Here is a 25,747-nt window from a genome sequence, read left to right as displayed (position 1 = left end):
GGACATTCAGGGACTTCTCCCAAAGCCACTCCTGAGTTGTCTTGGCTGTGTGCTTAGGGTCGTTGTCCTGTTGGAAGGTGAACCTTTGCCCCAGTCAGGTCTACATTGTAGAATAATAGTGAAGACATCAACATCATGTAGTAACCAAAAAAGTGTTTATTTGAGATTCTTCAAAGTAGCTACCCTTTGCCTTGATGACAGCTTTGCGCACTCTTGGCATTCTCTCAAACAGATTCATGAGGTTGTCACCTGGAATGCATTTCAATTAACAGGTGTGCCTTGGTAAAAGTTAATTTGTGGAATTTCTTTCCTTCTTAATGCGTTTGAGCCAATCAGTTGTGTTGTGACAAAGTAGGGGTGGTATACAGAAGATGGCCCTATTTGGTATAAGGTAGTTGTTGTGTTGTTTGTTAGAATAGTTGTTAGATTTTACTGCATAGTCGGAACTAGAAGTACAAGCATTTCACTACACTCGCATTAACATCTGCTAACCATGCGTATGTGACCAATACAATTTGATTTGATTTGATTTGAAATAAGCAAAGAGAAGCGACAGTCCGTCATTACTTTAAGACATGAAGTTCAGTCAATCCAGAACTTTTCAAGAACTTTGACAGTTTCTTCAAGTGCAGTCGCAAAAACCATCAAGCGCTATGAAGAAACTTGCTCCCATGAGGACCGCCACAGGAAAGTAAGACCCAGAGTTACCTCTGCTGCACAGGATAAGTTCATTAGAGTTAACTGCACCTCAGATTCCAGCCCAAATACATTTTTCACAGAGTTCAAGTAACAGACAGATCTCAATATCAACTGTTCAGAGGAGACTGCGTGAATCAGACCTTTTTTAAATTGAACCTTTATTTAACTAGGCAAGTCAGTTCAGAACAAATTCTTATTTACAATAATGGCCTACCCCGGCCAAACCCGGACGACGCTGGGCCAATTGTGCACCGCCCTATGGGACTCCCAATCATGGCCTCAAGGTTGAATTTCTGCAAAGAACCACTACTAAAGGACACCAATAATAAGAAGAGACTTGTTTTGGCCAAGAAACACGACCAATGGACATTAGACCGGTGGAAATCTGTCCTTTGGTCTGATGAGTCCAAATTTGAGATTTTTGGTTCCAACCAAAAGTAGGAGTAAGGATGATCTACGCACACGTGGTTCCCACCGTGAAGCATGGAGGAGGAGATGTCAGATGTGATGGTGTGGGGGTGCTTTGCTGGTGACATTGTCTGTAATTTATTTACAATTCAAGGCACACTTCACCAGTATGGCTACCATAGCATTCTGCAGAGATATGCCATCCCATCTGGTTTGCGCCAAGTGGGACTGTCATTTGTTTTTCAATAGGATAATGACCCAAAACACACCTTCAGGCTGTGTATGGGCTATTTGACCAAGAAAGAGAGTGACGGAGTGCTGCATCAGATGACCTGGCCTCCACAATCACCTGACAACCCAATTGAGATGGTTTGGGATGAGTTGGACAGCAGATTGAGGGAAAAGCAGCCAACAAGTGCTCAGTATATGTGGGAACTCCTTCAAGACTGTTGGAAAAGCATTCCAGGCAAAGCTGGTTTAGAGAATGCCAAGAATGTGCAAAGCTGTCATCAAGGCAAAGGGTGGCTACTTTGATGTCTTCACTATTATTCTACAATGTAGAAAATAGTTAAAACAAATAAAGAAAAACCCTTGAATGAGTAGGTGTGTCCAAACTTTTTACTGGTACTGTATGTATATATATATATTTTTTTACATCAAACTAGTCAGGGATTGCATTGGGAAAATAGTTTTCTTGTCTCACCTTTTGAATACAAAAGGTGGCTGAATCATAAAATGGATTCTATAGGCAGATTTTTTTTTTTACCCTCTTCTCTTCAGTTGAACAACCACATTATTGTGAAGGGCACCCCCTAGTGTTTCTTCAGCATACTGCGAATTCTCTGTCTCAGTACTTCTTCGTGACAGCCAGGGAGGGGGAAGCACAGAACTGTAAGCTCAGGATCCATCTTAAAGAGAAAATACGAAATAGAAATCGCGTCCCAGGTTTATCTCTTAAAAGCTGTATATTTTCTGCGTGATCCGTGCTAGGGAGGCCGAGGAGGGGGCTGTGTCATCGTCTGTAGGATGTCCCGACATGAGGGTAAGTGAAAAATAGACGTCCATAGCTAACATTAGCTTCCTGGGGTTGGTCAGTGGGTTGCCATGTTTTGTATTGCAATGCATTGGACAGGGCTCATGATGGCGGCCACCATGAATTTTCTCAACCTCCTGATTGCTGAGTAGAACCAGGCTGATTCTTGATAACGACAGTCTCCGTATTTATGAACAGTCATGTTTCAAAGAAGTAATACTTCTAGTGAGCGGTCGTTTCTTATTCTAGCGAGTTAGCTAATGCTAGGTAGCTTGCTATCTAACGTAGCTAGCTAAAGTGATGGTCCGACTGCCAGTTGCTATAGCTAGGACGTTGGCTAGCTAGCTTTCTTCAATGACAACGTCGTTAGCCTAGTAGTTAAGTTTCCAGACTGGCCTTTTTTAGGAAGGGTGAATGCGTGGTGTGTGTTGGTATGGCCACATTGTTTTCGTAGGTAGTTTAGTTAACAAGTTATTTAACTGGACTAAGTGCTGAAATACTCCATGCCACCCAAGAAGGGTTTGGTCACTGAATGCACTGTCATCAAGGTAGTTTGAGGCCTCAATCACAGTGGCCCAAACTTAACCAGGCAGCTAGCTAGCTGCTACCTAGTTTACTAACTAGTTCGCCCGTCTTCTACCTTCACTTAATTAACGTTATCTAGCTACCGGTGTTATGGTTACATTCTTTAGCTAATTCGCTAACTCATTGGATCAGTAGAGTATGCTAGCTAACTGCAAACAGAGTGAATCGACTAACTAGTATAAGTTAGCTAGCTAGTTAAGTTGACCCTGTTAGAGCACGGTTTTGGAGAACACCCGGCATCAACCTACTTGATAGCTACTTCGACATCTGTCTGGCTTGCTGGACTCACTTGTTGGACTACGTCATATTAGGTCTGGATGAATAGCCAGGTCTGGATTTTTTCTCCTGTAACGTTAGCTAACTAAGGATCTGTGCACTTATGAAGGAAGGCCTGTCAGTGTATGGTGAAAGTGTTCTCAGTCACTGTCCCTCCATAGCTATGTCAAAATGACATACAGTTCCAAATAGGATGTTTGCCTAAGCAGCACACCTTTATCCAGAGTCCAGACAAGCATTGCATAGACACCCATAGGTGTGACAGACACCAGGCATCTGAAAACCATTTGAGTAGTGTAGCAAGGGGTGTAACTAAATGATTTGGTGTCATTTTTTTCCATTAGTGCTTTATTGACATCAAGAATGGGAAGTCAAGGGCTGTTGTCATCACAGAGCAAGGGCAAATTCTCAATTTGGAGAATCCAGACAATTTAATGATAGATCAGTACAGAAGTTGTCTGACTGTGGGTGCGTTCGTAAATTAATTCTGGCTATGTTTTATTTTATTGAACCTTTATTTAAATAGGCAAGTCAGTTAAGAACAAATTCTTATTTACATTGACGGCCTAACCAGGACGATGCTGGGCCAATTGTGCGCCGCCCTATGGGAGTCCCAATCACGGCCGGTTGTGATACTACAGACCCTGGTTCGATTCCAGGTTGTAACGCCTCTAGCACTGAGATGCAGTGCCTTAGACCGCTGCGCCACTCGGGAGCCCTACTCCGATTTCAGAGCGCTCTCGTCTGGAGGAACCCTTGCTCTAGATGACATGAAAACAGCCTAACTAGGCCGAGTAAAATTGTCAGTGAGGTGTTCTCTCATTTGTGTCTGGAAGTAGCTGGCAAGCTAGCCAACTTTAGCAAGTTAGCTTGGGTGCTTGACTGCCATTGTTAGGTCGGAACACTCGGATCAACCCTATTCCTCAGCCAGAGCATCCATTGTGCACTCCAAGAGCGAACCGCTCTGAATTTACAAACTGGACAATATGACAACTCTCTGAATTTAAGAATGCCCAGAGTTTACTCTGGCACTCCAGAGTGAATTTACGAACGTACCCTAAATGTGAGCAATGAACAGCAAGCAGCATAGCCTAACCTTTTTCAGTTTCACAATTTTGATTCTTGCTTTGTCAGTTACCTAAGGAGGGACATGTGTCAAATGCCTTGGCTTTATGACAGCGGTGAAATGGTCTCATTTCAGCAGCACTAACAAAGTTGAACTGCTGGTTATAGCAGTTTACATAGTGCCTTTTGGAAGGAGGAAACTACAGTATGTGTATCAGTACAGTATCACTGCAATCACCACGTGATATGATCGAGAAACCACGAAGGGACAGCTAGATGACAGTTTTGTGTTTCTTTTCATTTTCACTGTCTATACACTCTGTTTCTTTTCTCCTGATCATCTCGTCTGTCCATCTGCTGTTTAGGCCTGCTTAATTTACTGCACTGTGATATAAAGGCCTGTTTTGCATTTGCAACAACAAATGCAAATGATTACGTACAAATGCATGAGAACTGGACAAGATGGGACCCTATTATTCTGTTCTAGCCAGGTACACACACACACACACACACACACACACACACACACACTGACATTCATTAATGACCTGCTATTGATGTTCGGTGGATTTGAAAAATTCCTCTCTATTCACATTTGTGGGTTAGTGCCAATGTCATCCAGCCTCTCTTTCTGACTGTCTGCACACAGTGTCCTACTGCACTACCTTAATGGGCTATTAGCCTGTACATTTTGACATTGAATCCTCCCCCTTGTTTTGCAGGTGTGAGCTGTGACGCGTGTTTAAAAGGGAACTTCAGAGGGCGCCGGTACAAGTGTTTAATTTGCTACGACTACGACCTGTGCGCATCGTGCTACGAGAGCGGAGCTACCACAACGAGACACACGTCGGAGCACGCCATGCAGTGTATATTAACCAGGGTAGACTTTGGTAAGGACATCTGCAGTGTAGATTAACCAGGGTAGACTTTGGTAAGGACATCTGCAGTGTAGATTAACCAGGGTAGTCTTTGGTAAAGACATCTGCAGTGTAGATTAACCAGGGTAGACTTTGGTAAGGACATCTGCAGTGTAGATTAACCAGGGTAGACTTTGGTAAGGACATCTGCAGTGTAGATTAACCAGTGTAGTCTTTGGTAAAGACATCTGCAGTGTAGATTAACCAGGGTAGACTTTGGTAAGGGCATCTGCAGTGTAGATTAAACATGTTACATTATGAGAAGGGACAGGAGTTTTTTTTTCCTGCCCACGTGACCCAGCAGGGCTATCTTGTAGTTCTTCCTGGTCAGGTGGCCCAGCAGGGCTATCTTGTAGTTCTTCCTGGTCAGGTGGCCCAGCAGGGCTATCTTGTTGTTCTTCCTGGTCAGGTCATGTGGTCCGCAAAACTCTTCGCACTTAATGTTATTATTAATTAGATTTTTGTTGATCCTTTTGCTTTCAGTGTATTTGCATGATTAATTTGAAATGTATTTTTGTTTTCTACCTTATGCGCTTTGAGCATGTGAAATGTGCTCAACAAATTCAATGTGATTATTATTCGATATGAGGTTTGTTGTATTATGGCGATTTATTATTAATGTGACTCTAAAGATGGATGGTTTTGCTTTGCAGACCTGTATTACGGCGGCGAGGCGTTCTCAGTAGAGCAGCCCCAGAGCTTTTCCTGTCCTTACTGTGGTAAAATGGGCTACACAGAGACATCCCTACAGGAGCATGTCACCTCAGACCATGCAGAGACTTCCACAGAGGTGGTAAGTGGGGGATATCATCCTAGTGTTTTATCTAGCATCACTAAGACAGGACAGACTGGTCCCTCAGTCTAGCTCTGTTGCTATTCTGCCTGAAAAAATGTGGCCTCCATTTCTTTCAATACAATGTTTTGGTGTTTACCACCTCTAAAAATCTAGGGGAAACATTGCATCCAATGACATCTCATACATCCAAATTTGATTCCAGGGCTCATGGAAGCATTAACGCAATTCTCAAATAATTATTTGACAACTGATGCTTGTGAATGGTCAGTTGAATATATCCAGAGGGTGCTTACTGCTTCATTTCAGATCTGTCCAATATGTGCTGCGTTGCCGGGCGGGGACCCCAATCACGTGACTGACGACTTTGCTGCTCATCTCACACTTGAACACAGAGCACCTAGAGACTTAATATCCTTTTACGCAGCTCGTGTGTGTGTGTGTGTGTGTGTGTGTGTGTGTGGTCTGCTTGTGTGTGCCTACCTACCTTTGTGGATGCGACAACTATACACGTCTGTGGATGTGACTATTCCAGTTACTTGCGAGCCCCTTGGTCTGTACTCCTTAACCCACTGTGTTTTACGATGAGTCCAGTGGCGTCCGGCACGTGCGTCGGATGTTCCACCACGGTCGTGGGCTGGGCGGTCCTAGGGCACGCAGGACCAACATGCACTTTACTAGCAGCTCCACTGGGGGGCTCTCTTCCTCACATAGTTCCTCTTACTCCCCCAGTAACAGGGAAGCCATGGACCCTATAGCAGGTGAGCAGTACACCTGGTCTGACCAGTCTGTCTGTCAGTATAACTGCAAACAGGGTCTTCCTCATAGAAATGGTTAGAGATTCTATAGTTTCTCCCCTCTTGTGGCTCCTATGTACTTGGTTACTCATGGAGTCATTTGACATAAAATAAGTAAAATTCTCTCTCCATGAGACTGAATGGCTCCTGTCTCCAATGAAGTATAACCACTGTGTAATGTCTCTTGTCCAAAGCACTGTGACACCCCTACAGTAGTGTGGTGTCTCCCAACAGCGTGTCTATAATGGAGAATGTTCATTTGACTGTCACCAAAATGATCTCAAAATCATTCATCTCCCCTCCCCACAGAGCTATTGTCTCAACTGTCGGGCGTGCGGCGCTCGGCGGGTGGCCAGCTCAACTCGTCGGGCCCGTCTGCGTCTCAGCTGCAGCAGCTACAGATGCAGCTGCAGCTGGAGCGCCAGCAGGCCCAGGCGGCCCGCCAGCAGCTGGAGACGGCCAGGAACGCCACACGACGCTCTAACCCCGGCGGCAACATCAGTGCCACCATCCCACCTCCCAGCGCCAACTCGGTTGGCGTGGCCGAGAGCAATCCCATGGCCTCCCACAGCTCCCAGTTCCTGCTCACACGGTGAGTTGTCTACTCGTGGACAGAGCCTTCTACTTAGTGTTTTTAAAAATGGATCAATGTTCTGCAGACTTCTGGACTTCTACTACATTGTTACAGCTCCCAGGACCCAAGTTGTTCCTATCAACTCCCTGTGGCATGGCCTCCCTTATCCTCCTGTTTCTCCCCCCTACGTGGTGTCGTAGGGGGTCATCTCCCACCCCCCCGCAGTGTCGTGGGTTGACACCTACTCGGTGTCGTGTCTTTGCTATGCCAGATTAAGTGATATGACATTATATTTTATAAAATAATTTCTCTGTAATTAATATTATCTGATTAAACTAATCATGTAAATGTATTTAACTAGGAAATCTGGGCACCACGGAATAATATTTATAGAGCTGTTGTCTCCCGAATAAACTCTTAAAGACCTGGGAATCTTTTATATCAATAGCAGTCACATCTGAACATCGTAAAATTCTTGGTTATCGTCACAAACCGTGGCTAACAAGTTGAATCAGCAGTAGAAAATTTGGTTTAATTATTTATTTACTAAATACCTAAATAATCACACAGAATTACATATACACAGGATGGATCATACATTGATTACTAATTATGTCATACAAGAAAACGTCCCTAGCGGACGGAGCCGATATGACGGCTGGTTACACAAAGAAAGGGGCTTGAGTTTGAATGAAAGCGCGAGAAGACTGAGAAACGGATTGGGTCTCTATAGGACCTCATGAAGCTATGCTATCGTAAATACAGAATCTAATGCATTCTAAATTGCTGCCCATTTGGAAAAGGAAAATAAAATAAATATTTACTCTGCGCTGCGCTTCGATAGATTAGTGGTAGATGGAAGGCTGGGTTGCCCAGCTGAGATATCCCTTGTCCTTGGAAGAATATGTATTGTGGTAGAACGGATACGTTGTAGTAACATCGTTGTGTGGTAGAATGGATCTGTTGTAGTACCCTGTCATTCTGAAGAGATTGTCCGTCCTTTCCTAGCCCACGTTTACAGCTGCTGCTGATAACACAACGTCTAGGATGTATCACTTCTTTAGTGAATAAGAGTTCAATGTTCATACCAAGTTGCCATACTCAACTCATGCTATATTCTGGCTGGTGTAGTCAAAATTCATCCTTCCAGCGTGTCGATCGTCACTTCCACGTTGAAATTCGCTCTTCTAAACGTATGGACATCAGTCCTCACGTCATCGGGAACACAATGATAATTTCGTTAGGTTGTAGTCTTTCAACTATTCGCAACCAGAGCTCACGCTGAGGTTGGCTTAGTTCTGTAGTTGATATTAGCCCTTTTAAATGTATGGACCTCACGTCATCGGGAACACCAGGTTGACTCTCGTCAATGGGCTTTTGTAGTGGTGGAGAGAAGGGCGTGTTTCCTAGTTCACAACCAATGTCTGTTCAATTGGGCGGGGGCCACTGAGTGAGCAGAGTTTACTTTTAGAAGCTAAAATTACATTTAATATTTTCACAAATAGTTTCATATTTAAACATTTTAAATTGCACAACAATTCCATGTGAATCCGATAACTAGAATGTGTAGACTTTCCAAGATACAGTTTATGTCGTCCTATCGTCAGTAATAATGTTTCAGACAACAACTGATCTGACATCATATTATTTAAGTACCAACAGATACATTCAACTGGTTGGATTACAGAAATATTGTTCCGTTCCCAACCTTTTGATGTTACTATACTCTCTCTATGTTAAGTCTTTCCAAGAGTCAAATCTATAGAGAGAGAAAAGTGGGAAAGGTATTTATGGGGGTCATAAACCTCACCAACAGAACGTCATGACAGCGGTGTCGTCTCCCAAGCCCCCTTACGCGGTGTCGTCTCCCAACACCCTTACCTCAACTAGAGGTCCACTGATTATGATTTTTCACCGCCGATACCAATTATTGGAGGACCAAAAGGTGATACCGATTTTAATCGGACTGTGTGTTTGTGTAATAATGACAATTACAACAATACATCAATGAACACTTATTTTAACTTAATATAATACATAAATAAAATCTATTTTGTCTCAAATAAATAATAAAACATGCTTAATTTGGTTTAAATAATGCAAAAACACAGTGTTGGAGAAGAAAGTAGAAGTGCAATATGTGCCATGTAAAAACAAAATGAAGTTCCTTGCTCATGAGAACATATGAAAGCTGGTGGTTCAATATTCCCCGTTAAGAAGTTTTAAGTTGTAGTTATTATGACGCGTCAACTATTTCTCTCTCTACCATTTTTATTTAATATACCTTTGACTATTGGATGTTCTAATAGGCACTTTAGTATTGCCAGCCTAATCTCAGAAGTTGTTAAGCTTGAGTTGATAGGCATCACGCTGTGAAGCAAACATTGCTAAGAGCTGCTGGCAAACGCAGTCAAGTTTGAATGAATGCTTACGATCCTGCTGCTGCCTACCACCTCTCAGTCAGACTGCTCTATCAAATCATAGACTTAATTATAATAAACACAGAAATACGAGCCATTGGTCATTAATATGGTCAAATCTGGAAAGTATAATTTTGAAAACAATAAGTTTATTCTTTCAGTGAAATACGGAACCGTTCCATATTTTATCTAACGGGTGGCATCCCTAAGTCTAAATATTGCTGTTACATTGCACAACCTTCAATGTTATGTCATAATTATGTAAAATTCTGGCAAATTAGTTCGAAACGAGCCAGGCTGCCCAAACTGTTGCATATACCCTGACTGTGTGCAATGAACGCAAGAGAAGTGATTTCTCTAGTTAATATTGCCTGCTAACATGAATTTATTTTAACTAAATATGCAGGTTTAAAAAAAGTAATACTTGTGTGTATTGATTTTAAGAAAGGTGTTGATGTTTATGGTTAGGTACATTTGTGCAACGATTGTGATTTTTTTTTTGCGAATGCGCTTTCGTTAAATCATCCCCCGTTTGGCGAAATAGGTTGTGATTCCATAATAAAGTAACAGGCACCGCATTGATTATATGCAACGCAGGACAAGCTAGTCAACCTGGTAATATCATCAACCATGTGTAGTTAACTAGTGATTATGTGAAGATTGATTGTTTTTTATAAGATACGTTTAATGCCAGCTAGCAACTTACCTTGGCTCCTTGCTGCACTCGTGTAACAGGTGGTCAAGCCTGCCACGCATTTTCCTCGCGGAATGCAATGTAATCGGCCATAATCGGTGTCCAAAAATACAGATTACCGAATTTATGAAAACTTGAAATCGGCCCTAATTAATCAGCCTCTACTCCCAACCCCCTTTACATGGTGTCTCCCAACCCCCTTTACATGGTGTCTCCCAACCCCCTTTACATGGTGTCTCCCAACCCCCTTTACATGGTGTCTCCCACCTCAATCTGTTCTCAGCATCCACAGGCCTACCCAGGTATTTTCTCCCACTACCTTGAACCGTCTCTCCCATTTCCTTCATGTAGTCCCTCTGGTCTGTGTTAACCAGGTATCCTCCTCTCTGTCCTCCTACAGTTTGAATGAGCCCAAGATGTCGGAGGCGGAGCGGCAGGCGCTGGAGGGTGAGCGCGCCGACCGCAGCCTGTTTGTCCAGGAGCTGCTGTTGAGCACGCTGATGCGCGAGGAGAGCTCCTCTTCGGACGAGGACGAGCGGCGAGACTTTGCCAGCTTTGGGGCCATGGGCTGCGTGGATATCATGCCTTTAGACGTGGCCCTGGAGAACCTCAACCTCAGGGAGAGCGGTACTGGCGGTTACAACAGCAGCTCTAGGAGCTCTAAGGAGCCTCCACCACCTCCTCTTTGATGATATCCCAGCACCACGCAGACTTTGTCCTCTGTGCTGCCACTGCCAGTGACGGGCGGGCAGCAGGATCTTTTGGGGTTTGTTTTTTGGTGATTGTAATTTCAGGTCTGTCACCTTTGTTACATTTGTGTACAACCATAAAAAAGGAGAGCGGGAGCGATTGGGGAAAGTGCAAGTGGATGAGTGCACAGCGCTAAGTGAGCGAGAGATTATATATATATATATATATATATCTCAAATGTTGATAATCAGTTCTACACAACTAATTTTTTCCTTTAGCAGGTAAGCATTAGGTAGATGTGGCAGATCTCTCTTCCTGTTCTCATGCAAAATGATCTCCTTATAAATACCCCACATTCAAAACCTGAAGAGGAACCAGACACCCTATGGTGAAGCTGCTGTGTGTATTTATGACTTAACAAATAAAAAGTGCTTGGATGGTTAACCATAAACTACTGCATGAGGTTCTTTGCATCGTGCATGACTTTTAATGACCTCATCATTAAAAAGGGAGAGAGAAAATATCCCGACGCTTTCTCTCGCCAACCATTTTAAACGGTTACTTGAAACATGATTTGAGTTTTTCCGAAAAATGTGATATTGCAAAAAAAACTGACATGCTGAATAATTTAGGAACTTTTTAAAACTTTTTTGTTTGAAATAGAAAAACAACATATTGGAATCTGCAGTAGCTTTAAAAAGAAAACAATGCAATGTGTTTATCTCTCAGCTCCGGTTGGTCCTTCCCTCCTTTGTGACATCGTCTGACTATAACATCAACTTGCTGCACTAACAGCAAAACTCAAGAGAAACTCGAGACATCTGCATTCACTTAGCAGATAAAATAATACAATACTAGGAGCAGAAAAACAAGATCTTGTCTCTGACATTTTTCCTAGCTGTTGATTGTTCTAATGAGAAGCTGTGTGTAACCACCAGATGTTGTTTCTAATTTATGCACCTGTACAGAAGAACTAGTCTCCCATTCTCATCGATCGCACTCTACTCTTCTCCATCTCTCTGCTTCTGTAGGCCCAGTTCATTTGTATTACTTTCTTTGAGGAAGGGGAGCGCGAGACTTTCCACATTGCAGGCATTGTTTTTTGTTCGACTGAAGAATGATAATTTTTTCTCAGCTAAGGATAGCACCTTCTATTTATTATTTTAGTTTCTCTGATTCTTTTAAGCCTTGTAATGAATCATACCACCTCCATGCCTATACTCTTATCCTCTGTAAAATACAATGAGATGTATATTGAATTTGTGCGTTAACTTTCATAATGGTTCTAGGATATGGGCAGACTTTTTTTTATTTTTAATGTAAATTTAGAATACAATAAACTGCGCACAGCTTTTGATGAAACCAAGCCCCTCCCTCTTGATCTTTGTGGTGTCTTATTTGGCTACTGTATAGGGCTCTTCACACTACTGAGCCGAGCTGAACTGAGCTGGCCTGGTTACTCATCCACCATAGTTGCTGGAAAGGACAATGTGAGAAGAAAATATCCAACCCTTATCCAGTACAGTTTTGGTTTGGATCTGCTAGTGTAAAAGGTTATATGTATCACAATGTGCTAGGCTATAAAGGGATAGTGTGAGATTCTGGGAATAAAGCCATTTTCTAGTTCCCCCGTGTCAGGCGAACTTGTGGATACCATTTTTGTCTTTGCGTGCAGTATGAAGAAAGTTAGAGGCAGTTTTGTGAGCCAATGCTAACTAGAGTTAAGCAATGACTGGATGTCTACAGGTACATTAGCATACTCAACAGTACCTACAATTGTATTTACAATTTCACCTGACTCTGGGTAAGTAGAAAAATTGCTTAATTTCCAGAATCTCGCAGTATCCCTTTTAAGGAGTTATTTTATTTAACTGGGTGTGTACCAAACAAGGTTACAAAAGCAAGGCTCAACAAAATACTATTGTGCAGCACCAACTTCCCTGGTTGTAAAGACCAATGGACCCTGTGTACTTTGACCTCTCACTGCACATCAATGCCTGCACCTTTTTACTACTAGTATAACTGAGCAGTGAGCAACACACTGCACTCACTATGGAAACAAGTAGGCCCTAGTGTCTATAAACTGAAATGATTTGGAAAGGCACACACCGGTCTATATAAAGGTGCCACAGTTGACAGTGCATGTCAGAGTAATAACCAAGTCGGGAGGTTGAAGGAATTAACTGTAGAATGCCAAGGCAGGATTGTGCACAGTTCTGGGGAAGGGTACAAAAACATGTCTGCAGCATTGAAGGTCCCCAAGAACACAGTGGTCTCCATCCTTAAATGGAAGAAGTTTGGAACCACCAATAAGCTTTTTCTGTGGGGTTGTGTTGGTGGTGTAACCGTGTTAGAGCTGTCAAATCTGTGAGCTCTGGTGGTCATTGTCACAAACCACAGGAATTGTAAGCTATATGGAAATGACACATTGTAATTCATTTTAAGGAAGTAATAGGTTAAAATCAGTGTAAAAACTTGTAACACTGCTGCATGGGATTTTTACTCGTGCATCCGATGCAGGAGCCGCTTGTTGATTTGACAGCTCTATCACAGTTCACCCTCCTACACGCTTTAAACATTTTTTTAAAAAGCAATGAAAAACTATTTGTCAGTTTACACAGGTTACCGCTGATCGAATCCTTGCCTATGACTGCAACAAAGGTTATGCTTATTAGGGCACACTGTAGCAAAATGTTTTGCAATGGAAAATTTGGTTTTTAATTTTTTATATTGGGTAAATTCAGATAGAGAACCACTCCATTTTGTGCCTAATAAAATCGACCAAGCACTAAGAGAAGAATTTGTGGTCCCCAAATCTTAACCTAGAACAAAGCGGCGTGTTTTGCTCTTAATTGTAATCAGAGGGCTGATATAAATACTATGCATGGCAGTCTCTCTTGGCTAAGAGTTGAGGAGAGACTGACTGCATCAATCCCAAATTGTTTACATAGTCAATTTACACACAGCTCTGACACACACTTATGCCACCAGGGCTCTTTTCATAGTCCCCAAATCCAGAACAAATTCAAGAAAGCGTACAGTATTATATTATTGCATGGAGCTTCCTTCCATCTCATATTGCTCAAATAAACAGCAAACCTGCTTTCAAAACCAGAAAGCAAACCGGAACAACGATGCTCCTCTATTTGACCTAGATAGTTTGTGTGTATATGCAGGCTACATGTGCCTTTTAAAAATGTATGTAGTTCTATTCTTGTCTAATGATGTTCTGTATTATGTCATTCTGTATTATGTTTCATGTTTTGTGTGGACCCCAGAAATACTGATAAAATACCAAATAACCAGTTGGGGAGGAAATGTAAGAACTGTCCTAGGGACCACTTCACACTGCTAGTTTTGATTTGACTGTGTGCCCTTTGCTACGGGCCAGCTGCCGTTGTCACTTAACTGTGTTTGTTAGATCCCAACTTTGACCTTGGAATTCCTTTCATAAAACTGCGAGGGCTGGCTCTTTTAAAATAGCCACCAGACGCAATGGTGGGTGCACATATCAAGTATCAATCAACACTGCTTAGATACTCTGCCTGTCTATCAGACAGAATAGAGAGTTGGGTCATATTCAGTAGGCACAAAATGTAAGAAAGTACCTCCCTGGAAAGAACAGCTATCTGAACAAGTAACTCATTTTCTGTTGCCAAAACATTTTGCTATGGTGTGCCCTGATGGTGGAGCAGGAGCAGTAAATCAATGTGATTTATGAGATGCATGGATCTGGTGAGGCTACTGGGGTACAAGATTGGGAGCGTGCTATGGAATTCTGCTGCAGGTCGGTAGCCTACTTGCAATATATCATGTGAATTGATTTGATGAGATATTATTGGCATATCCGGTTTACAATTTCACATAACTTGCTAACAATTGAACAGCTGCACAAAGACACCCATATCTCAGATAATTCAATCAGCTTGGTGTTCTATAAATTATTTAGATGTACACAACCTCACGGATCATAACGCATGAGATTGGTATTGTAAATTATAACTGACATTATGAAAGGAGACAACTTATTGTAAGACATACCACCTTTATTAAATGCACAGTGTTACAAGGAACAATTCCATTAACTGCAGAGAAGTTACTTGCATGATGCACAAAGATTTGATTGATAGAATTGAATGTTACGTAAGCAGTGACACAATCTGCTGGGAGAAAAAAAAAACACACACACACACACCGCAGTTCAGGGGCATCATACTCACAAACGTATGACCGTGTACACTCTGACTCTCACTCGACATCATTCAGCCAGCAAGTAAAACATATCTGCACAGTGATAAAAAAAAATGGTTTTTCATATTTACAAAATAACCAGTGGCAATCCCCCCCATCCCGAGAGATTACATTCAAAAAAAAGGTCCCATCCCTTCTAGATTACATTCAAAATAACATACTATTATTCATGATGCAGTCACAGTTATTCATCTGAAAGAAGACCAATAGGCCAGACGAGTGGTTGGGTGGTGAAATGATGATGGTCCCCATTGGTTCACCTGGTCGCTGGATTTGGTCCTTCGATGTTCCAGGTGACCAAGAAGTTATGGCCTTCTCACAGACAGGCGGCACTCAGTCAGTCATAACCTCTATGGTCCTTCCACCAGATAGGAAAGAAGGGTGAGCTGGGATATAGGACTGAATCAGTTCCTTCTTCATAGAGAAAATACCATTTTAAAGGAATCTCTTCTCGAGTTCGAAAGTTCCACCAAAAAATGTGATAGTATTCTCACTGATATGAACAAGCACAAATAAATTATATTTGTTTTTTTAGCACTAATACATTTGTATTTACATATTGCCAGTGGCCCATAACACATTTTTGTCACACGTTTTTTGATAAAGTACCTGTTTGAAACAGAATATACTATAGAACATACTATTCATTTAGACAAATATACGAACTGTACAAAATGGAATGCAGATTACAGGCGATTCAGAATATTCAGAGCAGACACACATGACTATAATAGAGAATGGCCTAAAAAGCTGGAACTGGTCAAGAAAGAACCGACCATTGACAGATCATGGTCGCCAAACAAATATGTACGCTTTTTCAGTGTTATGTTGCAGACAGTCCAACATAGCTGAAGGCAGGTTTTTGTGGTGTTAAGCAAAGAATGCAACAGGGATGATGGTGATAATACAGCAATTGAATTGACAGTGGCTCAACGCACAGGAGTTTGGGTGTGCACTTCTGACTCACTAAAGAGCATTATTGCCACAGCAAACATTAATGCACTGGATAATCTCCATATCAAAAGCCAAAGGTTATGGGAACTGGGATCTTATGTAGTATCACTGATAAAACAGTAGTGTAGAGATCACGTTTATGAGTAAGAGTTCGGCCCGAGATTCTATCCGATAGCCCCTTTTCGGCTATACATGTTAGTGTCGCCATGGAGATCGCGTTCAAAGTAAACACTGCAGATGTTGGCTCAATTGGAAATGACCGTTAAATGCAAACTGTGCTACAACGTGGATCTTCCGCAGTCCAGATTGAATCCTGGCCTTAGCCTACTCCAGTAAAGACAGCATAGAGATAGAGAAAGTGGAAAGATTTTACATTGATATTGATATCACTGCAGAAAAAATCTGATTTGAAACACCACAGATCCCTGTGACATTAATGGTCCTTTTCCATATTGACCAGTCATAATAGGGAATGCATGATCAACATGAAGATTCAGTCAAAAGCAGGGGAGATGGTGGTTAATAGGAAGTTGTTTAGGTAATCATATATTGGTAGATACTGCCTCAGAGTTACCAAGTCATCACATCCTTGATAGGACCTGTTCAGGAGGCCTCACAGCTCTACTGTACAACATGGGGGATCAGACTTAAGCTACTCTCACAACTGATCCTAACCACTGCAATAGCTTATAGGACAAAGATCATCAACTACACTGAACAAAAATATAAACGCAACATGTAAAGTGTTGGTCCCATGTTTCATGAGCTGAAATAAAAGATCCCAGAAATTGTCCATACACACACAAAGCTTATTTTGCTCAAATTTTGTGCATAAATTTGTTTACATACCTGTTAGTGAGCATTTATCCTTTGTCAAGATAATCCATCCACCTGGCAGGTGTGACATGATCATTACACAGGTGAACCTTGTGCTGAGGACAACAAAAGGCTACTCTAAAATGTGCAGTTGTCTCAGATGTCTCAAGTTTTGAGGGAGTGTGCAATTGGTATGCTGACTGCAGGAATGTCCACCAGAGTTGTTGCCAGATAATTTAATGTTAATTTCTACCGTAAGCCACCTCCAACATAATTTTAGAGAATTTGGCAGTACATCCAACCGGCCTCACAACCGCACACCACGTGTAACCACGCCAGCCCAGAACCTCCACATCCGGCTTCTTCACCTGTGGGATCGTCTGAGACCAGCCACCCAGACAGCTGATGAAACTGAGGAGTATTTCTATTGGTAATAAATCCCTTTTCTGGAGAACTCAGACGGCTGATTCAGATATAGCTGGCTTTAGATACTTACAATAGTCTATCCACTCAGAAATCGACTGTTTGGAATTATGTTATTTTTGTTGGCTGGGCCTGGCTCCCCAGTGGGTGGGCCTGGCTCCCAAATTGGTGGGCCCATCCATGGCTGTGCCCCTGCCCAGTCATGTGAAATTCATAGATTAGGTCCTAATTTATTTATTTCAATTGAGTGATTTCCTTATATAAACTGTAACTCAATAAAATCATTGAAAATGTTGCATGTTGCGTCTATATTTTTGTTCAGTATAGATTCAGCTGTGGCCGATGTCTTCCTTGAGCGGATGCTCAGGGGCCCGGAACATAGTTATAAGTAATTTGTAGACTACAAATAGACCGCATGAACTCCAGACCTTGCTTACGTTTGTATACGGTCACATACAGTTGAAGTCGGTAGTTTACATACACGTATATGCATAGTCACTTTAACGATACATTCATGAACATACTACCTCAATTGGGCCGACCAACCAGTGCTCCCGCACATTGGCTAACCGGGCTATCTGCATTGTGTCCCACCCACCACCCCCTCTTTTACGCTACTGCTACTCTCTGTTCATCATATATGCATAGTCACTTTAACCATATCTACATGTACATACTACCTCAATCAGCCTGACTAACCGGTGTCTGTATGTAGCCTCACTACTTTTATAGCCTGGCTACTGTATATAGCCTGTCTTTTTACTGTTGTTTTATTTCTTTACCTACCTATTGTTCATCTAACACCTTTTTTGCACTATTGGTTAGAGCCTGTAAGTAAGCATTTCACTGTAAGGTCTACTAAACCTGTTGTATTCAGCGCACGTGACAAATAAACTTTGATTTGATTTGACTTAGGTTGGAGTCATTTAAAAATAGTTTTCATCCATTCTACAAATTTCTTGTTAACAAACTATAGTTTTGGCAAGTTGGTTAGAACATCTACTTTGTGCGTGATTTTAATAATAATTTTTCCAACAATTGTTGACAAACAGATTATTTCACGTATAAGTCACTGAATCACAATTCCAGTGGGTCAGAAGTTTACATAATGTACACTAAGTTGACTGTGCCTTTAAACAGCGTGGAAAATTCCAGAAAATTATGTAATGGCTTTAGACGCTTCCTATAGGCTAATTGACATCATTTGAGTCAATTGTAGATGTACCTGTGGATGTATTTCAAGGCCAACCTTCAAACTCAGTCCCTCTTTGTTTGACATCATGGGAAAATCAAAAGAAATCAGCCTAGACCTAAGAAAAAAATTGTAGACCTCCACAAGTCTGGTTCATCCTTGGGATCAATTTCCAAATGCCTGAAGGTACCATGTTAATCTGTACAAACAATAGTACGCAAGTATAAACACCATGGGACCACGCAGCCGTCATACCGCTCAGGAAGGAGACGCGTTCTGTCTCCTAGAGATTGGTGCAAAAAGTGCAAATCAATCCCAGAACAACAGCAAAGGACCTTGCGAAGATGCTGGAGGAAACAGGTACAAAAGTATCTAATTCCACGGTAAAACGAGTCCTATATCAACATAACCTGAAAGGCCACTCAGCAAAGAAGAAGCCACTGCTCCAAAACCGCCATAAAAAAGTCAGACTACGGTTGGCAACTGCACATGGGGACAAAGATCATACTTTTTGGAGAAATGTCCTCTGGTCTGATGAAACAAAAATATAACTGTATGGCCAAAATGACCATCGTTATGTTTGGAGGAAAAAGGGGGAGGCTAGCAAGCCGAAGAACACCATCCCAACCATGAAGCACGGGGGTGGCAGCATCATGTTGTGGGGGTGCTTTGCTGTGGGATTGTAACGTTCGTCGTTAAGGGTAGACCAAGGCGCAGCGTGATTTGAGTTCATCATATTTTATTAAAATGTGAACCAGCAAAAAAACAATAAACAATACACCGAACGAAAAAATCGTGCAAAAATACATGCAACCAAACAAAGATGCCACAACTGAAGGTGGGACAAAGGGTATGATCCCCAATCAGAGACAACGATAGACAGCTGCCTCTGATTGGGAACCATACCCGGCCAACAAAGAAAAAACCCCATAGATATACAAAAACTAGAGTACCCACCCTAGTCACACCTAACTAAAATATAGAGAATAAACAGGGATCTCTAAGGTCAGGGCATGTCAAGGAGGGACTGGTGCACTTCAAAAAATAGATGGCATCATGAGGCAGGAAAATTATGTGGATATATTGAGGCAACATCAGTCATGAAGTTAAAGCTTGGTCACAAATGGGTCTTCCAAATGGACAATGACGCCAAGCATATTTCCAAAGTTGTGGCAAAATGGCTTAAGGACAACAAAGTCAAGGTATTGGAGTGGCCATCACAAAGCCCTGACCTCAATCCTATAGAAAATTGTGGGCAGAACTGAAAAGACGTGTGCGAGCAAGGAGGCCTACAAACCTGACTCAGTTACACCAGCTCTGTCAGGAGGAATTGGCCAAAATTCACCCAACATATTGTGGGAAGCTTGTGGAAGGCTACCTGAGATGTTTGACCCAAGTTAAACAATTTAAAGGCAATGCTACTAAATACTAATTGAGTGTATGTAAACTTCTGACCCACTGGGAATGTGATGAAAGAAATCAAAGCTGAAATAAATGATTCTCTCTACTACTATTCTGACATTTCACATTCTTAAAATAAAGTGGTGATACTAACTAACCTAAGGCAGGGAATTTTTACTAGGATTAAATGTCAGGAATTGTGAAAAACTGAGTTTAAATGTATTTGGCTAAGGTGTATGGAAACTTCCGACATCAACTGTATCTCTATTATGCGTGGTAATACTTTGGAACATATTTCCAAAATTAAAATCAATTGGGGCTGCTTTTCTGGTGTTTTTATATTTTTATGTCCAAAAATAAAAGTATATGATTTTTTTATCAAAAAACTTGGGGGGCAAATAAAATCACCCACGGACCGAATTTGGCCAACAGGTGGGAAATCCTGTTATAGGATATGAGATATACTGTATATCAATCAATGTAAGATCACAGAATCACACCCTGGTTGCAATAATATGCTATACAAAATAGAAACAAGTAAATTAGTAATTTAAGTGCATAAATAGCTGAATAGGGGCATTCTACCAGAAAACCTTTTCTAACTCAAGGCTCATACTAAGAGCAGCGCCCATACTCTGTCAATTCCCCACAAATACAGCTGACATAGATAAAATATCCTCAAAAGGCAAAATCCATCATTTCCTATCGGCTTCAATATACTATAACATTTTATCAATGTCGACAACAACCTCAACAACATTTGTAAAGTTGCCTCTGAAAATGCAAAACAAACAGTGGAGTAGAGTTATGGGCCACCAAAAGAATCATACGTTGGAAGATAAAGGGGATGCTCTATCTAAAGGGGATGCTCTATCTAAAGGGGATGCTCTATCTAAAGGGGATGCTCTTTCTAAAGGGGATGCTCTATCTAAAGGGGATGCTCTATCTAAAGGGGATGCTCTATCTAAAGGGGATGCTCTATCTAAAGGGGATGCTCTATCTAAAGGGGATGCTCTTTCTAAAGGGGATGCTCTATCTAAAGGGGATGCTCTATCTAAAGGGGATGCTCTTTCTAAAGGGGATGCTCTATCTAAAGGGGATGCTCTATCTAAAGGGGATGCTCTTTCTAAAGGGGATGCTCTATCTAAAGGGGATCCTCTATCTAAAGGGGATGCTCTATCTAAAGGGGATGCTCTATCTAAAGGGGATGCTCTTTCTAAAGGGGATGCTCTATCTAAAGGGGATGCTCTATCTAAAGGGGATGCTCTATCTAAAGGGGATGCTCTATCTAAAGGGGATGCTCTATCTAAAGGGGATGCTCTTTCTAAAGGGGATGCTCTATCTAAAGGGGATGCTCTATCTAAAGGGGATGCTCTTTCTAAAGGGGATGCTCTATCTAAAGGGGATGCTCTATCTAAAGGGGATGCTCTTTCTAAAGGGGATGCTCTTTCTAAAGGGGATGCTCTATCTAAAGGGGATGCTCTATCTAAAGGGGATGCTCTATCTAAAGGGGATGCTCTATCTAAAGGGGATGCTCTTTCTAAAGGGGATGCTCTTTCTAAAGGGGATGCTCTTTCTAAAGGGGATGCTCTATCTAAAGGGGATGCTCTTTCTAAAGGGGATGCTCTATCTAAAGGAGATGCTCTATCTAAAGGGGATGCTCTATCTAAAGGGGATGCTCTATCTAAAGGGGATGCTCTTTCTAAAGGGGATGCTCTATCACCAGCCATTGCTGGTGAATGTGCTCTTCACAAATGACAAAACAAAAGGACAATGTTATGCTATGCTCAACTTCCATACTGCTGTGATTTGAGTTGAGGCAACTCAAAGTTCCTCCCTCTTCCAACTTTATACTAGGATATTTTTCACTGTGCTTTAGTTATGCAGTTAAGACTGACATGTGTAGTGCATTCTAAACACATTCAAAACACCAACACCTTCTACATGGACAATGGACAATGTAAGAAGCTAGCAAAATATATTCAGATAGAAAATACCACTGATAATGAACCACAAGCAGAAAACATTAATAAAAACAAAGAAAATAATACAAATTAAAAAAAGATTCATAAATATGGCATAGAGATGCCATTGTCTTTTAAAAGGTAAACGCTTATTTTAATAAGATTAATGTGTTTTCGTAATATGCACATATGGATATCAACATTCAGGGGATTAACAGTGTTGGTTGTGTGGATGAATGGCTCTCATTCTCTCTGGACTGAGGGTACATACATAGAGACTTAACATAACATTCATAACCCTACATGCTGCAGTACATTAACATTTCATAAATACATGGAGAAAAACATTCATGACATGCTTACATACTGCTTATGAATGTGTTATGAAGTCATTATAAGTCCTAAGAGGTACCCTTCATGGCCAGCTCTGGTTGGCCATGACGACAACAGTCCAGTCACAAATCAAAATGTAAAGACATGACTTAACATGGAAACAATAGAGTCAAGAGCCCTTGACATCAATTAGAAAGTTCTCACATCATAAAAATAGTCCATGACATCTATATAAGCGGTACTTCATTGCAATGGGTTTAGTTTTCTTTGCACGTCTCAACTTTATATGTCGCTCCACACGAGATGTTCCTCATGTTAGGAATAACAAGGAAATGCTGTATCCATGTTGGCACGTGTCCATGATGATTTTGAGATGCAGTCATTTTCCCTTGGTTTATCAACAGCAAACACAGTACAATAAAAAAATGTACATTAAGGATCTGTTTCGCTGACCCAGATTTGGCCTACTCCTTTTTTTTGGGGGGGGGGGGGGAATTTGACCCCCTTTTCTCCCGAATTTCGTGGTATCCAATTGTTTAGTTGTCACGTTCTGACCTTTATTTCCGTTGTTTTGTATTTATTTAGTATGGTCAGGGCGTGAGTTGGGTGGGCAGTCTATGTTTGTTTTTCTATGTTTTCGGCCTAGTATGGTTCTCAATCAGAGGCAGGTGTCATTAGTTGTCTCTGATTGAGAATCATACTTAGGTAGCCTGGGTTGCACTGTTTGTTTGTGGGTGATTGTCTATGTTGATGGCTTGTTTCAGCACAGTCCATATGATTAGCTTCACGGTTGTTATTTTGTTTACTGGTTTTGTATAGTTTTCAGTGTTCACTACTTTCTTTATTAAAGATTGACCATGGACACTTACCACGCCGCGGATTGGTCCTCAGATCCTTTTCGCCTCTCCTCTTCAGATGAAGAGGAGAACGACCGTGACATTAGTAGCTACTATCTTGTCTCATCGCTACAACTCCCGTACGGGCTTGGGAGAGACGAAGGTTGAAAGTCATGCGTCCTCCGATACATAACCCAACCAAGCCGCACTGCTTCTTAACACAGCGCGCATCCAACCCAGAAGCCAGCCGCACCAATGTGTCGGAGGAAACACCGTGCATCTGGCAACCTTGGTTAGCGTGCACTGCGCCTGGCCCGCCACAGGAGTCGCTGGTGCGCGATGAGTCAAGGATATCCCTACCGGCCAAGCCCTCCCTAACCTGGACGACGCTGGGCCAATTGTGCGTCGCCCCACAGACCTCCCGGTCGCGGCCGGTTGCGACAGAGCCTGGGCGCAAACCCAGAGTCTCTGGTGGCACAGCTGGCGCGACCTTAACCACTGCGCCACCCGGGAGGCCTTGGCCTACTCCTTGACTAAATTACAATTTAATAAAGATTACTGATCATTTGGTTTCATGGACATTATTAAGTTATTCTTTGACTATTATTCAAAAAGTCCCCGTCAAAGTCCAAGACTATGTAATTCAAGGTTAACTGATGTTTATGAAATACTATTTTTTGCTCTTGATTAACTAAACCAGAATTGGGCCTACTCCAGGAATATTTTAATCTGGGTTTGAGAAACGGGTCCTAAGAGTATTTTCAAATGGACAAGGAAAGGAAATGGCAATCAAATGTAAGGCTTTTGTCTATGTGATGAGCAGGCAGAAGCACAGTCAGCACACAGAAACACATACAGTATGCTCACACACACACCTCTACACTCATCCTACCCAGATACACACATACAGTATGGTCTCACACACACACACACACACACACACACATCCTACCCATACACACACACACAGTATGCTCACACACACAAACTCCACCCTTATTCGCACCCATACAAACAGTATGCTCGCTCGTACGCACACAACTCCATCCTCATTCCCTCCCATACACAAACACAGCCGATCAGACTCACTCAGCCCAGAATATCCAGGTAGACAGGCGAGGCCTTGGACAGATTCTGGAGCAGGCTGTGGATCTCTTTGATGTTCAGTCTCATGTAGGGTTCTCTCTGCCAGCAGCCCAGCATCAGGTCGTACACCTCCTTTGGACAAGAACGCGGCCGCTGCAGCACGCGCCCCTGGGTGATGCACTCAATCACCTGTAGGGGGAGCACCACGGGTCACTACCACTGCTCAGTACTTTTTCAATTTAATTCAAATGAAATGCATTTATCCCCACAGGGGATATGTACCCCTATGTACCCGTCAAAGGTTTCAACACACCTATTAATTCAAGGGTTTTTCTTTATTTTTACTATTTTCTACACTGTAGAATAATAGTGAATATATCAAAACTATGAATTAACATATGGAATCATGTAGTAACCAATAAAGTCCTAAAGTAGCTACCCTTCGCCTTGATGACAGCTTTGCCCAATCTTGGCATTCTCTCAACCAGTTTCAAGAGGAATGCTTTTCCAACAGTCTTGAAGGGGTTCCCACATATGCTGAGCATTTGTTGGCTGCTTTTCCTTCACTCTGCGGTCCAATTCATCCCAAACCATCTCAATTAGGTTGAGGTCAGGTGATTGTGGAGGCCAGGTCATCTGATGCAGCACTCCACCACACTCCTTCTTGGTGAAATAGCCCTTACACAGCCTGGAGGTGTGTTTTGGGCCATTGTCCTGTTGAAAAACTAATCATAGTCCCACTAGACACAAACCAGATGGGATGGTGTATCACTGCAGAATGCTGTGGTAGCCATGCTGGTTAAGTGTGCCTTGAATTCTAAATAAATCACAGACAGTGTCACCAGCAAAGCACACCCACACCATCACACCTCCGCCTCCATGCTTCATGGTGGGAACTACACATGCGCAGATCATCTGTTCACCTACTCTGCGTCTCACAAAGACAAGGTGGTTGGAAATAAAAATCTCAAATTCAGACCAAAGGACAGATTTACAATGGTCTAATGTCCATTGGCCATGTTTCTTGGCCCAAGCAAGTCTCTTATTTTTGGTGTCCTTTAGTAGTGGTTTCTTTGAAGCAATTTGACCATGAAGGCCTGATTCATGCGGTCTTCTCTGAACAGTTGATGTTGAGATGTGTCTGTTACTTGAACTCTGTGAAGCATTTATTTGGGTTGCAATTTCAGAGACTGTTAACTAATGAACTTATCCTCTGCAGCAGAGGTAACTCTGGGTCTTCCTTTCCTGTGGCGGTCCTCATAAGCCAGTTTCATCATAGCGCTTGATGGTTTTTCAGACTGCACTTGAAGAAACTTTCAAAGTTCTTGAAATGTTCCGGATTGACAGACCTTCATGTCTTAAAGTAATGATGGACTGTAATTTCTCTTTGATTATTTGAGCTGTTCTTGCCAAAATATGGACTTGGTATTCTATCAAATAGGGCTATCTTCTGTATACCACCCCTGCCTTGTCACAACACAACTGATTGGCTTAAACGCATTAAGGAAAGAACTTCCACAATTAAACTTTTAACAAGGCA

At 42.0% G+C, this 25,747-nt stretch overlaps 2 protein-coding genes and 1 long non-coding RNA gene across 4 annotated transcripts in view; 2 read left to right on the top strand and 1 right to left on the bottom strand.

Moving 5' to 3' along the window:
* The first annotated feature begins 1,923 nt into the window (after nucleotides 1-1,923).
* Nucleotides 1,924-12,330, top strand: LOC110537047 (E3 ubiquitin-protein ligase KCMF1). Of its 2 annotated transcripts, none has more exons than XM_021622760.2 (7): nucleotides 1,924-2,149; nucleotides 4,789-4,956; nucleotides 5,637-5,776; nucleotides 6,086-6,187; nucleotides 6,360-6,537; nucleotides 6,883-7,165; nucleotides 10,662-12,330. In XM_021622760.2, the coding sequence occupies exons 1-7, from the start codon at nucleotides 2,134-2,136 to the stop codon at nucleotides 10,948-10,950; spliced, it is 1,176 nt and encodes a 391-aa protein (XP_021478435.2). In that variant the 5' UTR covers nucleotides 1,924-2,133; the 3' UTR covers nucleotides 10,951-12,330. The 2 variants fall into 2 exon arrangements, with proteins under 2 accessions (XP_021478435.2, XP_021478437.2); XM_021622762.2 differs by lacking the exon at nucleotides 1,924-2,149 and adding an exon at nucleotides 3,709-4,557.
* A 2,169-nt stretch (nucleotides 12,331-14,499) lies between these two features.
* Nucleotides 14,500-25,747, top strand: part of LOC110537046 — a 21,135-nt gene continuing 9,887 nt past the window's right edge. Inside the window, exon 1 of the long non-coding RNA XR_002475558.2 lies at nucleotides 14,500-14,738. This is a non-coding gene — a long non-coding RNA (uncharacterized LOC110537046). The remainder of the gene's footprint in view (nucleotides 14,739-25,747) is intronic.
* Nucleotides 23,527-25,747, bottom strand: part of LOC110537044 (BDNF/NT-3 growth factors receptor) — a 26,974-nt gene continuing 24,753 nt past the window's right edge. Inside the window, exon 18 of the mRNA XM_036937025.1 lies at nucleotides 23,527-24,396. Within this exon, the coding sequence (XP_036792920.1) occupies nucleotides 24,211-24,396 (186 nt within the window). The 3' untranslated portion in view covers nucleotides 23,527-24,210. The remainder of the gene's footprint in view (nucleotides 24,397-25,747) is intronic.

This window comes from Oncorhynchus mykiss, chromosome 12 (assembly GCF_013265735.2).
Source record: "Oncorhynchus mykiss isolate Arlee chromosome 12, USDA_OmykA_1.1, whole genome shotgun sequence".
NCBI classification, from domain to species: Eukaryota; Metazoa; Chordata; class Actinopteri; order Salmoniformes; family Salmonidae; genus Oncorhynchus; species Oncorhynchus mykiss.
Note: the sequence above shows the minus strand (reverse complement) of the source record. Positions and strands in the feature narration are given on the sequence as shown.